Here is a 13829-nt window from a genome sequence, read left to right on the forward strand (position 1 = left end):
TCATGTTAGGAGTCACAGGCCCAGTACGATTTTATGACAATGAACGGAAAGCCAGCATCTTGCTTAAACAGATCCAAAATGGAACAGACGTAAAAGTAGGAGAATACAGTGCTGCCATACAACATCTAGATCTTACTCTAGGAGATCCTCTTAAATGGACTGGGAAGTAAGTTCAAATTATATTAGGTAGATAYGTAATTGCGTAKTTGTCYATTTTTYTTCTCACTGTCTAATAAACGGCTTAGAAAATGTAATTAAATATAATAAAATAATTTGAGAAAACGGTTTAAATGCAGACAATTTACGGACCGACAACAGTAAAAAGTCATAAATTATATGTTTTCACTGTCTAATAACGGCTTAGAAAATTTAATTAAATATAATTAAAAWAAWTTGAGAAAACGGTTTAAATGCAGGCAAWTTACGGACCGACAACAGTAAAAAGTCATAAATGATGATATATTATTTTATACATCTGAAGCCATGTAAGTTTCATCTCGTAGGCCGACAAGAATATTAAATAATACTAACATTATATAAATGTTGAGATGGTAATTACRATTCGCTTGTTTTTAWATTGTTCAAATAAAACGCTGATRTATTTTTATTTATATTTWTTTTACCMTTCTATATGGGCTTYTWKGCTGCTGCAYTTTCTGTARAAAAATAAAGTWTAATTTACGTTATGGACATATTTTCTTCCTATCTCAAAAACCCATTTATTTATGAATAATTATAAGAAAACAGTGGCAAAAATCTGAATAGCTGAAAAGTCTACGCGMGAATGTAAAMAATTTAGTGGTATARTTAGTGCTTTTTCTAAACATATTAGCTCAAAACAATTTACGTTATGAAAYAAACGCTCTASATTTTTTAAATTAAACTGGCGYRTCGTTCGAAAAGTCTGTAACTTMTTTCTCTTTTAAATAYACCASGAACGTGACTAATAGTGYTATTTGTTGTTTAGCYATAWTGAAAATCARTGTTAGTTCCATTTTCTTTARACGTCAATGAAACTAATAAAACAGGYTCAAAATAAAKCATTTTTGAATAAAATTGTATGTTAAKAAAATGTTTYCAAAARTTTGTTGTAMTRTTATCTGCAGAAAAAAAMAATTGACTTGATMWWCATCMAATATSTAKATCCAAMAAAMAAAACTKKTYTTAACTTTTCCATATTTACTYCTGAAATRTTCTYCATGCATTATTTTGGCTKYATTTTATTTATAACAAATTAAAARTATGTGAATGCRAACCAATTTATCAACCACATSAAGCCTTTCGAAAATAATTTCATGAAACAGTAATATAAATAAATATACAAAGGAAAACCACGATTTTGTAATTAAAACAACCCGAATTATTTAATTATATTTAAATTACTTTGCTATTGATTTCACTCATTTGTAGATATCCACCGAAAGATAGGACAGTTCTGATTATTGAGCATACCAGAGTAAACAAGACAGCTTATGCCATTTTAGCGACTTTGGCAATTTTAGGAATATTCATAGCTGCATTTTTCTTAGCGTTCAACATCAAATACAGAAATCAGAGGTAGATATTACACGATGTATTAGCCCAGATTAAATTAAATTTTAATCTATAAAAACAAGCAACAAAAAATATTTCATTGGTTTTCAGATATATTAAAATGTCCAGCCCTCAGCTGAATAACTTAATTATAGTTGGATGTATGATAACGTATACGAGCATCATCTTTTTGGGCTTAGATTCGGGTCTTTCAAGTATTGGTAAGTAGTACGAATTTAAATTATTTAGGAATTTATAAGTATTCCGTCCGCGTATTTAATGTAATTCAATGCAAGTTAATCATTTTAATTGGATACCACCTTTTTTGGTTTTTTTATACATTTAGTTAAAACGAGGTTTGTAACCACTTCGAATAACAAGACTTTAAGTTTTCGTCTTCCTTACTATAATCTTTATAGCAATTTATGCATTGATTATTTAGTCGTCGTTTACATATAGTTATTTTAGATATTTTGTTTGTATCCCTCGAGATTACTGACATTTCTTTTGGATTTTTAGAGGTATTCCCTTACATATGCACAGCTCGGGCTTGCACTCTAATGGCCGGGTTTTCACTGGCATTTGGATCAATGTTTAGTAAAACTTGGAGAGTTCACTCAATATTCACCGATGTAAAACTCAATAAGAAAGTGATTAAAGATTACCAGCTTTTTATGGTGGTTGGAGTTTTATTATGTATCGATGTTGTTATAATGGCTACATGGCAATTTGCTGATCCTTTCTATCGTGACACCAAACGCGGCGAGCCATATGTAAGTAAAACTGGACGAAACGGAAAGTTGATGCCCGATTTTTGCTTACGCTGCTAATTGAAAAATGGGGAAAATCGTATGAAATATAAACATCATGTAAAACTTGGGTTTTTTGGATTCAAATTGGTCTATTAGATTGTATTTTTTAAATCAAAAGCACGTTTAATCAACAGTGAGTGAGTCCGTAGAAATAGCCGTATGTTATTTTTTCTAGTTCAAAAAATCTAATTTAGAGATTAAATGGTTAAAATTTTATTACCTCATTTCAATAAAAAAGCAATCATTTTATGTAAAAGAGCCAATATTCCTTCTTTTCGTCTATGAGGATGAACTTGAAGATTACCCCAGTTTTACAGAAGTAAATATTAAAAGTTCATTTGGAATATCCAATTACTTCGCAAAGAACAAAACAAGCAATAAATTTGCTTGTTAAAAAGGACCTTAACTTTCAATCAAAGAACAGTTAAATTCTGTAAATACAAGCTGTTTCAGTTAAAAAATCGAAGTTTGGATTAGCCGAGTTTTAACAGAGCTTGACGAGCTTCACCCTGTTTTAATAGTAACTTTTTCTTTAAAAATTATTTTTTTTGTTGCGCTTAATGAGACACTTAGAAACAATACCAGAACTTAGTTACTAAATCCCATTTTAGCTTCATCCGTCAAATGAAGATGAAATTATTATACCGGAAAACGAGTACTGCACATCTTCGAAAATGACTATATTCATTTCTTCCATTTACGTATACAAAGGTCTTTTGATGGTAAGTCAACATTGGATGGATGCCAGCATTAGAAGAGACTAATGTTGCTGAATGTTGTAGATATTTGGAGCATTTTTGGCATGGGAAACTCGACATGTTTCCATTCCAGCTCTAAACGACAGCAGATACGTTGGCTTTTCCGTTTACAATGTGGTAGTAATGTGCATTCTTGGAGCAGCAGTTGCTCTGGCTTTAGTTGACCATCAAGACGCAATGTTTCTGATAATTAGTTAGTATATTCGTATTACAAAATTATATTAAATTGGGCATTTGGTTTATTTGTTTCAGGTTCTTTTATAATATTTTGTACTACAATAACTTTGTGCCTTGTGTTCGTTCCGAAAATGCTCGAACTGCGCAAAGATACCGGAGGCAGCATAGACAAGCGAATTCGTGCAACACTGAGACCCATGTCGAAAACTAGACGAGAATCCAGCGTATCAGAAATAGAAACGAAAATGAAGGACTTGAAGGAATTAAATATAAAATATCGAAAAACGTTGTCGGAAAGAGATAGTGAACTGCAGGTATCTAGCCAGCTATTTCACGCACCAGCCCCGAGTTAATTTGCAAATTGTAGATGCTGATAAGGCAATTGGGCAATGAAGCAAATGAAATCCTAGAGCAGAAAACTGAGGACTCTATAAGTGATACTAATCGCCTTTCGGTACCACTTTTACGCAAAGAAATGCCAAGTGCCACTGAGACAAGTGACCTAACATCTCTTTGCAGCCTTAGTTCACAAGCAGACTATGCATCATTGCATCATTCGGATAGTCAAAAGTAAGTAAAAATCAACAACAATTTAATTCTTTTTAATAAAAAAAGTAAATAAAATAATTGAAAATAACACATTTTCTGTTCACATATGTATGTACTTCTGACAACCTAATTCCTCGTAGATTTTAATCTCTTGTGTTCAAAAGGGCTGCAAATATACACATAAAAAATAAATTAACATTTGAAGAGTTTTTACGACGTTGCTCTTTTTAATAAATAAATTATTGGTTTTGAGAAAAACCTGAAAATCACTCATATATTTTATTCATCGACTTTTCCATATACAATTTATATTTCAAAATTTTGGTTTATTTGTTTTTTCTTCTTCCGTATACCTGACAAGAATAGATGTATTAGAATAAAACTTTAGACCTTTTTTTTGGTTTTAAAAATTTGTAGCGAGTCCTAACTTAGAAATGTATTTTGCTGATTTGGGGATATTTCAGCAAATTTGTGCCAAAGTTGGTATGGTATACACGTTGATTCAAAGTCCCTCCTGTGAAGGTGTTGTGTATGTACAAAGTACAGAAAAAATTATGAAACAAATTATTTATACTCAAAGATACAGAGATATGCGGAAAAAACGAAACAGAAATATTGCAATCATGTTTTCGCTCGCATATGCAATGATAATTTTTTCATTAACATAATTTAAGTATCTGCTGCTTCATTGGTCAATTATCAAAAGTGCCTGGCGAAATAGAAAAGTAAAATTGAAAAACAAATTGAATTAAGAGAAGTCGGAGTTTCAAAATTTAGCTATTCAATTGATTTTCCGAAGCTACCATATTCCGTATTCAATACATTGCGCATTCAATCCATAAGTTTTATCACCTAATGGCGTAATTCATCACAAAACTGCTCACCTAATAAATTGTCAAATCAGCTTTGAAATACTTTAAAATATTGCCTAATATAAAAAATGTAAGTACATTTTTAACGCCCCAAAAAAACCCATTAAACAAATGACGTTAATTTTGAATCAGCTTTGTAGAAAATTTTCCAGAATAAACAAATTTTTAACTGCTACCAAACCAACAGTGTTTGTAACGGTTTCCTTTCGTAGTGGGAATAAATCGTGGTGATAAAAATATAGTCACTATTTATAAAAAAGATGTAAGTTATATGGTGCAAGATTCTTACTAAAAACATACACGGAACAGATTTTACTGAAGCAAAAACTGCCAGCCAATTTTTAAACACAAATAAAGCATTTGATAACGCTTGGATAATCATATCTGGTTGAAGATTGAGTCATTATTACACCATTAACCAAACCGAGTGCTCTTCAAAAGCAGAAACTTGACAAAAATTTCGTAGGGACGATTGTTACTAAAATCAAAATAAACAAATAACCTTCACAATTGGACCTTCTTGAGCTCTATCTGTTTAACTGAGTCCCAAATTCATCGCTGGTGGAACATTTTCAATTATAAAATATATATTTTTATTTTTTTTTACCAGCGCTCTCAACCCAGATTGTTTTTACTATGTATACTTGAATCTATTTTTGTAATAGTTCATATATTTGGACATAAACATTGCAACTCAGGGAAGAAAACTACAGACTGATAAAAAGTGTTTTTTTATCAACAACAATCTTTCCAGAAAGAAAAAACTTCCAGCAACTAACGAAACATCTCCTAAAAAAGTTGTAAATTCTCCCAAAAGTAAACGAATCGAGAATGAGCAATACAACCAATTGCTGCCATCACAGCAAACGAATCATCCCAAAAGCAAACCAGCAATAATTCAACAGTCCCAACAGCAAATTAATGGAACTGTGTCAAGAACTAACACGGATACCATTAAGGCAGAAAATAATATTAATAAGGAAAGTATAATGAAATTGGATAGCAATTACAACACTGTAAAAGAACCAAGTAAGGTGGTTTCGATTGCTGATAAAATCGACATTCAAAGATGTGACACACAGGTAGGATTTTTTCAATATGGTTACATCTTATTAATTCCAACGTACTCAAATTTAGATCAAGCCTTACCCGAGTGAACAACTAGAAAAGAAGAGAATTTCAACATTGGAGCGGCAGGGTCGAAGGACGCCAACTCATGAACGAAGAGTGTCCAGGACGGTCGGGGCAGTAGATTCAATAGAAATCCAAGAAAAGAGAAGAAGCAGCATAAAAGCTGTTGAAAGTGTCTTGGAGGACGACTTAGTTGTAAAAGGTACGATATGCGCTAGCTCTATTATGGGGAATTCAAGAATTACACTCTGTAGCAACACTCAAACGCACACGGTAAAACGCATGAAACTATTCGGGAAAACTTGCCAACACCACACAGCACACACATGCACAATCCCTATGCCATAGCCTATCAATTTGCTTTCCAGAAGGAATATGCCACAGAAGAACGAGTGTTCAGAGTAACATTCGCACCACCCCCAAGAAGAAGCCGGAATGCGGCACTCACGTGGTGGCTAAAAGCGAATTATGGGACACAGGGAGTCAACATAGGTGCCAAAAGGCGCATCAAAAGAGTAGTAGAGTTAGCATATCACAAGATGAAGGTAAGGTGCATGATAACATTTTGCGGATGAAATCTTTCTGCTGGAGCTTCATTTCCAGCCCTTTATCAATTTATTTTGAGCTGAGTTTTTCTTTCAAGTTTCTTTGATTGTGACAAATAGTTTCGCTTTTGTTTAGCAAATATTTTTACCACCGTCTTCAGAGTTTAATTAGTATATAGGTGGTATGTCAGATGTACGAATAAGAGAAGCGGCTGTATCTTCAAAACCAGTGAGGGTTGAGCAGCAGAGGACATTTACAATGTTGTAATTTTTCGGCTAATTGACGTAAACCGTGGTTCACAAAGAAATAATCACTAAATCTTTAAAAACGCTTCTATCAGATAAACCTACGTTTTATACAAGGTGTTTCAACCGACGCGGTGGAAGATTACGGCAATCTAGAGTGTAATTTTGAAACTATTTTTATGCGATATTGGCATTAACAGTGTCCATTTATTAAAACAATGTGGTTTACACAGGATGTCCCGAAAAATCCGTTGTAAAGCAAACATATGTTTTTATTAATAGACCACCCTGTATTAATATGCTGCAATGGGTTTTCTTACAAATCAAGATAACTTTTGTAGAAGGTTTATTCGGTCTGCGGTTTATAATTTACCAGATGAAGACACTTAAAGTTAAGTCACATTTTTTAAATGAAACACCTTATATATTATAAGGTTTTTTAACAGGCTTTCAGATAATGTCAAATTCAGAAATTTTTTCACAAGTTTTTGAATAAATTTGAAGCAAAGCCAACTTTTTTCAGAAATTAGCAGTATCAAACTCTACTACGAAATTGAACCAATAAGCCCCTGGACAGACAAATAATTTAGTAGATAAGACCGAACAGAGCAAACTAACAAGTTTTTGCATAATATTTATTTTTTGTCTCTAACCATGCACCTTACTACCCATTTAATGGTGTTTATCTCCGGAGAATGCCAAAAAATAGATACTTATTAGCCAGTAGGGTATACAAAGCCTCAGTTACGTACTTCGTTCCTCGAGAGCATACATGAGAGGTTAAAAAACACAGTTTGTTCATGTAATTGTTTTTCTTTTTGTCCCCCTAACGGAGATATTGGACTTTACGTTTAGATTTCCAACTTTTGTACAACTTTGTATATTACAATTATTTTTTGGCCAAATGTTTGTCTAAACAGAGTTACAATCTTATTTGCAAAACGGATCCTAAATATATTGAACACAGAAAGAAAAAAAGCAGGAGCGGCCTGCAGAAACAACCAATCTTTATTTTTTTATTTTTTTTAATTATTTTTAACTGCAAATATAATTTCTTGAGACTAGAGATTTTCAGCCAAAAAGCTATGCCTTACTTATTTATACAATTTGAACTATGTATATATGATAAATTGAACTACGTATTTTAAAGATCATTTGATTTCTGTTTAATTAATTTTAAATACCCTGCAGAAATTAACTTAAAATACAGTAATGTATAATTATTTCCTATGATACCGGCCCATAAATTTACCACAAAATTCATTATGTGAACATAATTTTTACGAATAAAAAAAACAACCAAAGGAAAGATTTTTTAACCCCTTGGTTAATTGTTGAGCTCCTTAAACTGATTATACAAAAATCAAGCTATTATTAAAACAGTTCAATTTATCGCAATAAATGAAGAGTTTTTTTTGGCGTAAATCTCCATTTCCTGAGTATCTAAAGTTAAAAAATTATATCTCTAGTTGAAAATAATGATATATGTTAATGTTGAAACTGAATGCTGCTGTTTAAACTGAATGTGCTTGGACCAGTTAAGGGGGTGTTAATATTTTTTTTATACGAACAAAGCGTATTATTTTTATCTCCTATATATGCTATCAAAACTTCCCTCTGTCTCCTTTCAAACCTCACCTGTGCACCCTGCATGTCCTCAACTTAAGGGACACCTTGTATACTACCCGATATCCAAATGCTGATAAAAATGGATAGTGGGAGCATTAAAAAATGTATCGGGTACATTTGAAGAAACAGAAAATGTTGCATTTGATAATCCACGCTATTACAAGCAGTCCAAGAAGACCCCGAGACCCGCAGGTTAACCTCTATTACAATACTACTTTATTAATTATTTAAACCTAAAATTTCATTAAATTTGATTACTAAATAACTAGAACGTAATAAAACAGTAATAAATAAAGATTCTAACTTAGAAATATTGGCATATTATGCCATTATTTCTTATTATGTAGTATTATATAGTATTCTAGCCCAGAATTGTGTTTAACTAATAATTTTTCATAGGAGGTGTTCAAACAGTTCAGCCTCAATAGCATACACATTATAGCTCTACACAAAAACGAACTTTTTTACCTTTTCTAAAGTTTGTACTGAAATACTTCGAAAAGTTTGTCTTATTAGTGTTTTCATGTCTTTGAGCTAATGTTGGTAACCTACTGTTTGTAAACTTCAGCCTTAACATGACCCCATAAGAAAAAGTCGATTGGTGTTATGTCAGGTGATCTAAGTGGCCATTCAATTGTACCACCACGTCCAATCCAACCACTTATCTTCCATTCATCTAGTTAACTTCCCATAGTCTTTATGTAGCTACTGTTCCGATTTTTATAATTCCTTACAGACTTAATACAATAGTGTTCCAAATTTGAAAGTGTGACACAAACTCCCACTCTCGTTCGTTGGACTCAGTTCCGTTGCTGGGATAATGTTGATGGCTGCTTTATTTGTTTTCAGATTTATTTTAAGGGTCATTTATTAATAATATTGATAAAAGTTCTTCAAAATTTCAGAATTTTCCAGTTTTAGCCAAGTTACTCTTTCTTCTAAATGATCAATTTTCTTAAGTTTTGCTTAAAAATGTTGACAATCTTAAGGTAGTTTCTATGGAAAATTATGAAATAAATTTCGAATCCTTCGTCGCTTTGTAAAAAGTTTTGAAATCCTTTTCCAGCGTCAACTTTGATACAAAAATCAAATAATTTTCTATCAGAAAACGAACAGAATAAGCGATAGTTTATAACATATTATTTGCAAATCTCGTCACCTCCATTCCTCTGAAGACTGTAGAGTTTGTTTAAAAAAATGTGGTTTTTTAGTTTTTGCTGAGAAACACTCTATTTTGTAGAGTCTCACTTAAAAATACTGACGAACTGGAGGTCTTTTTTAGACAAAAAATTACAAGATAAATTTAAAGCTTTGTAAAAATGTTACAAAAACTTTTTTGAGCGCCGAATTCGGGACAAAAACGAAAATAAATTCCTCCCTTTTTTCCCCGAAAACCATTAGGGTTTTCTCCAAAACCGATCACAAAACTAAAAGTTTTTAACCGAAAACGCAAAAAAAGCATTATTTTCTGATAATTTTCTTCTTTTCTGACATCTTCTTTTCTGACGGGATCTTTTAAGCCCAAAATGACAAAATTAATTTTGCTTTTAATTCATTTTCAATAAGAAAATTCGCCTCATTCATCGGTTTACAGGGAACTTTAGAAAACCTTTTCAGCGGCGAATTTGGCACAAAAACCAAATAATTTTAKTCAKTKATTTACCGAAAGWAATTAAGATTATTTTGAAAAACGACCAGAGAGCAAAAGTTTACAAMAAATAATTTGGAAAATTCGCCGCCCTCACCGMTCTGAAGAWTTTTRAAGTTCCGTTAAATGTTCRGGTCATTCCAGTTTTAATAAAKTTTTTATTAAGCAATTSTTTCYACGCAAAYATTGCATCAGTTTTACTTAAAATACTGACAATCTTCAGTTATTTTCTGTGAAAAATTATTAGGTACGTTTTATTGGAACACTCGCCTCCTTMACAGCTTTRCAAAATTGTTTGGAAAACTTTTTGCAGCTTTGAATCATGGAYAAAATCTTACTGTAAAATTCTGGCAAACTGAATCTTTTATGCAAAAAATTAAGAGATCAATTTTAYACGAAAACTCGTCGATTTTCTTTGGACTCAGTTCTGTTGCTGGGTTCTGTTACAAAGTAGTAAAATGTTACTCAGAAAAAYGTTGATGMTYTKWTKAAGATGTTAAAATTCCAGTCTCGGGWCTCGTATAGCTCTAATAAAAAAAATGCAGCCAAGTGCGTTTAAGATAAATATAAAAAGCATTTCTTTTCGTTTTCTAAAGCTCGTAATCTTGCGAAACGTATTTATAGCAAATATTTAACATTTGGCATACAGCCCTAGAAAAGTTATTTTCAGACGGTTGCAAAACTCTATTTTTCGAATTTGGCGTCTCTATTTATTCAAATAATGCAAATTCAGATAATTGATTCACTATCAGTAGCAAATCTATAATCAAAGTACTTTTTCGAACAGTGAGCATTCCATTTTTTTACAAAAGCTTTGCTCTTATCCCAAGAACCATTAGCACCAATTTAATTAAAAATACTTATTTTTCCTGAATTTTCATTTTCAGATGATCCGCACATACATCGCACAACATCCGAAAGGAATCGGCACGGCTCTCAGAGGGAGAAACGTGAAAAATCACCAGCTAAATCGAATCCTTCCGAAGCTGCCAGTTGCAACATGTTAGGAAATATCCAGAGTCAGAAGCTGGGCTATTTTACTAGCACACCTAATGTGGCGGCGGCATTAAAGTCTAGTACTCATCCCCCTAAACGGGACAAATCCATGTATAATGCAACCTCTGAAAGTGAGTTATTGGATCGTGAAATTCTGCCGATTTTCCAGAAATTGTTGACCGAAAGAAATAAAAGCCTGCATAACATAGACTATTCGTTCGGTCGTTCGTGTCCGAATATTAGTATTAAGTGTGATATAGTTGAATATTTATAGGTTTAGAATCTTCTTTTTAATCTTAGCTTTAAAGCGATAACGAAATTCTAAAATGAAAATATTAGCAAAGTAATATGTAATTTTTAGGCACGTGAAATCGAAGTGCGAATGTAGCAACGTGTATTTATATATTTTAGTTTGTAAACTTCAAAGTAAATAATGAAAAATTAAGTCTGAAAAGTACTACGTGCACGTACGCGAAAAATGTATAGAAGCAAACACCTCAGACTGTTTAGTGAATACATTGATAGATATTATTTCACGCGTAAAATTCCACATGAATTTCAAATGTTAATTTGGGCTATTATTTATTAGCAAATTAAAATAGAAAATTTCTAGCAGTCGTGTTCAAGGAACGTAAAAAGCACTTTGATCAGATTTAAAAAAAAGTTAATTCAGATTTTATTAACCTATAACAATTAAGAGCAATTAAATTGCTGGTCCCTCTAACCGAAACCGAACCCGAATATTTTCAATATTTTCCAGTTTTACAGTTAGAACATGGAGTTTTTTAGATACGATGAAAAATACATATACTTAGTGCAATTATTAGAACTGATTACACAGGGTTCTAGTTCATACGCATATTAACAGTGATATTAAGTCATATTACTATAAATTATGCTGTTAACTAAATCGCGTCGATTATGTTCCTCTTATATGTTGACAATCTTCATGTTACTATTACTCTTTACAGGATGCGCTCTTACAATTATTAATTATTTTTTTAGCTAAGATGAACAGAAGAATTTTATAGAATATTCTAAACATGTTGTCAATTATTATATCAGCCCTGTTAAATTTCTGAATAAATGAAAAGTTTATAAATAGTAATTTACCTTACAAAAGTTGATCTTTCTGTTAGAATTTTATCACACAATTTGTTTCGCATTAACACAGTAGCTAAGGTTGTACATTAAATCAATATGTTATAGATCATAGATCCTTATAATAGTTATTGCTTGTTTTGAACATGAACATTTTTGCAAATTTTAGAATATTGTTATTGGATGGAATTCTTTGTAAGTAAAAGAAATTATTAGTAAAACTGACGTATTTTTATGGATCCTTTCTTCGTTTATCTATTGTGATAGACAGTACGTTTTCATTATACAGGGTGTTTTTTTAAATTTTCAAACCCTTAAATATTGCGGAAACGAGTGGTCCGAGGAAAAATGTTTCAAATAAAAAGTTTAAAAAAATATCTGGGAGGGGGGCGTTTGGAGTTCATTCATGTCAGAAAAGCAACGCCTACTTGGACCTTGTAGGCTAGGCAGGGGCCAACTTGAGAATTTCAAATAGTAACCACACCATTTTACTGGAGATTCGAATTCGAATAGTACGTCAAAAAGTGATAGTAATTTATCAAGACATTTGTTTTGGTTACCATTTGAAAATCTCAACTTGGCCCCTGCCTAGCCTACAAAGTCGAAGTAGGCGTTGTTTTTCTAACACGAATAAACTTCCCCCTCCCAGATATTCACTTCTTATTTGAAACATTTTTTCGTAGGATCACTCGTTTTCAAAATATTTAAGCGCTTCAAGATTTTAACAAAATCACCCTGTATATGGGCCAGCTCAATAATGGAGGTAACGGGAAAACTAGTGTCCAAACAATTTAAATTGATGTAAATCACAAAGCCTCTAATAAAAGCTATAAAAACAAGTTATTTCGAAAAAAAGACTTTTATTTTGTGACAAAAGTGGAAATCTCAGTCAGTTAACCGTAAGGAACCTTAAAGAAAAAGCAAATGTACGAGTAACAAAAACCCTAATGCAACACTTTCCCGAATCATTTTTCGAGCTCGAAGCCCAAAATCCTCGTCTAAAAGAAACTATCACACCTAACTATAAGAAAAATACAAATCCCTCCTTAAAACAAATACGACTTCAGAAACCTTTGATCTTTTTCCACAAGCCAAATCCCAAAAGAAAGCGGTTCAAAGTAATCAGAAAACAAGAGCAAGCATGAAAGTCTACAAAATTCCAAATTCTCCCTTCTAAGGCCAACAGCCCAACCTAATGCCCAGAAAACCAAAACCCCAAAACAAAGCGAATCAGTCCTCATCACTATTTCCTAATACTGAACTGGAAAGAACCCAAACGCTACTCTCCATAAACTCTTATAAAAATTAAATCATAGAAAAATTCACAAATGGAGTAGATACAAATGGATTGAGTCACCTCAAACTCGGGATCACAAGCAAATAATCCATCTTCTCCATTAAATCAACAGCTAACCCTTCGCCTAGATTCTTCAAAAGAGCAGAAAACCCGCCTTCACCATTAATGAACTCGAATCTCGCACAGAAGCTGAATAAATCCATGCAGAAAATATAGGGTTCACCCCTGAGCAAATTCATTCTACCGTATTAGTAGATGTCTCTTCAAACGTTTCTAATATGGCTAAACTACTCCATCTCAGAGATTTAAAAAACTGCACCGAAATCCAGTAGTTCCAGAAACGTCAACGCTTTCTTCTTCAAGGCAAGATACATCCCACAGTGCAAGAATGTCCAGAAGTTCGTCCATCCTGTCTCGAACGGCGGAGGAAATTTAATCTGTAGCAGATGGTCAGACAAGCATTTTCCAGAACAACTAGCCAAATGCTGTAACCGGAAGGATTTACCTTTGCTACTACTTCCAAAGTTCAAGAAGT

General features: G+C 32.5%; 1 protein-coding gene across 1 annotated transcript; it reads left to right on the forward strand.

The window, feature by feature from the left end:
• The first annotated feature begins 2 nt into the window (after positions 1–2).
• On the forward strand, positions 3–12004 carry LOC125504385 (gamma-aminobutyric acid type B receptor subunit 2-like). Its single transcript, XM_048666260.1, has 12 exons — positions 3–166; positions 1411–1557; positions 1645–1754; positions 2053–2306; positions 2957–3067; positions 3128–3296; positions 3356–3594; positions 3648–3850; positions 5456–5783; positions 5839–6034; positions 6201–6377; positions 10788–12004. The coding sequence occupies exons 1-12, from the start codon at positions 3–5 to the stop codon at positions 11168–11170; spliced, it is 2481 nt and encodes an 826-aa protein (XP_048522217.1). The 3' UTR covers positions 11171–12004.
• Positions 12005–13829: the final 1825 nt, after the last annotated feature.

Source organism: Dendroctonus ponderosae, unplaced genomic scaffold (assembly GCF_020466585.1).
Source record: "Dendroctonus ponderosae isolate FM_Combo_2020 unplaced genomic scaffold, Dpon_F_20191213v2 Dpon_F_20191213_44, whole genome shotgun sequence".
NCBI lineage: Eukaryota > Metazoa > Arthropoda > Insecta > Coleoptera > Curculionidae > Dendroctonus > Dendroctonus ponderosae.

Bases quoted from the DNA above. Each gene is read 5' to 3' on its own strand.
- LOC125504385 (XM_048666260.1), top strand. From the start codon at position 3: ATGTTAGGAGTCACAGGCCCAGTACGATTTTATGACAATGAACGGAAA. The intron at 1,558-1,644 runs GTAGATATTACA...ATTGGTTTTCAG, and splicing joins ATCAAATACAGAAATCAGAG to ATATATTAAAATGTCCAGCC. The intron at 3,068-3,127 runs GTAAGTCAACAT...TGAATGTTGTAG, and splicing joins TATACAAAGGTCTTTTGATG to ATATTTGGAGCATTTTTGGC.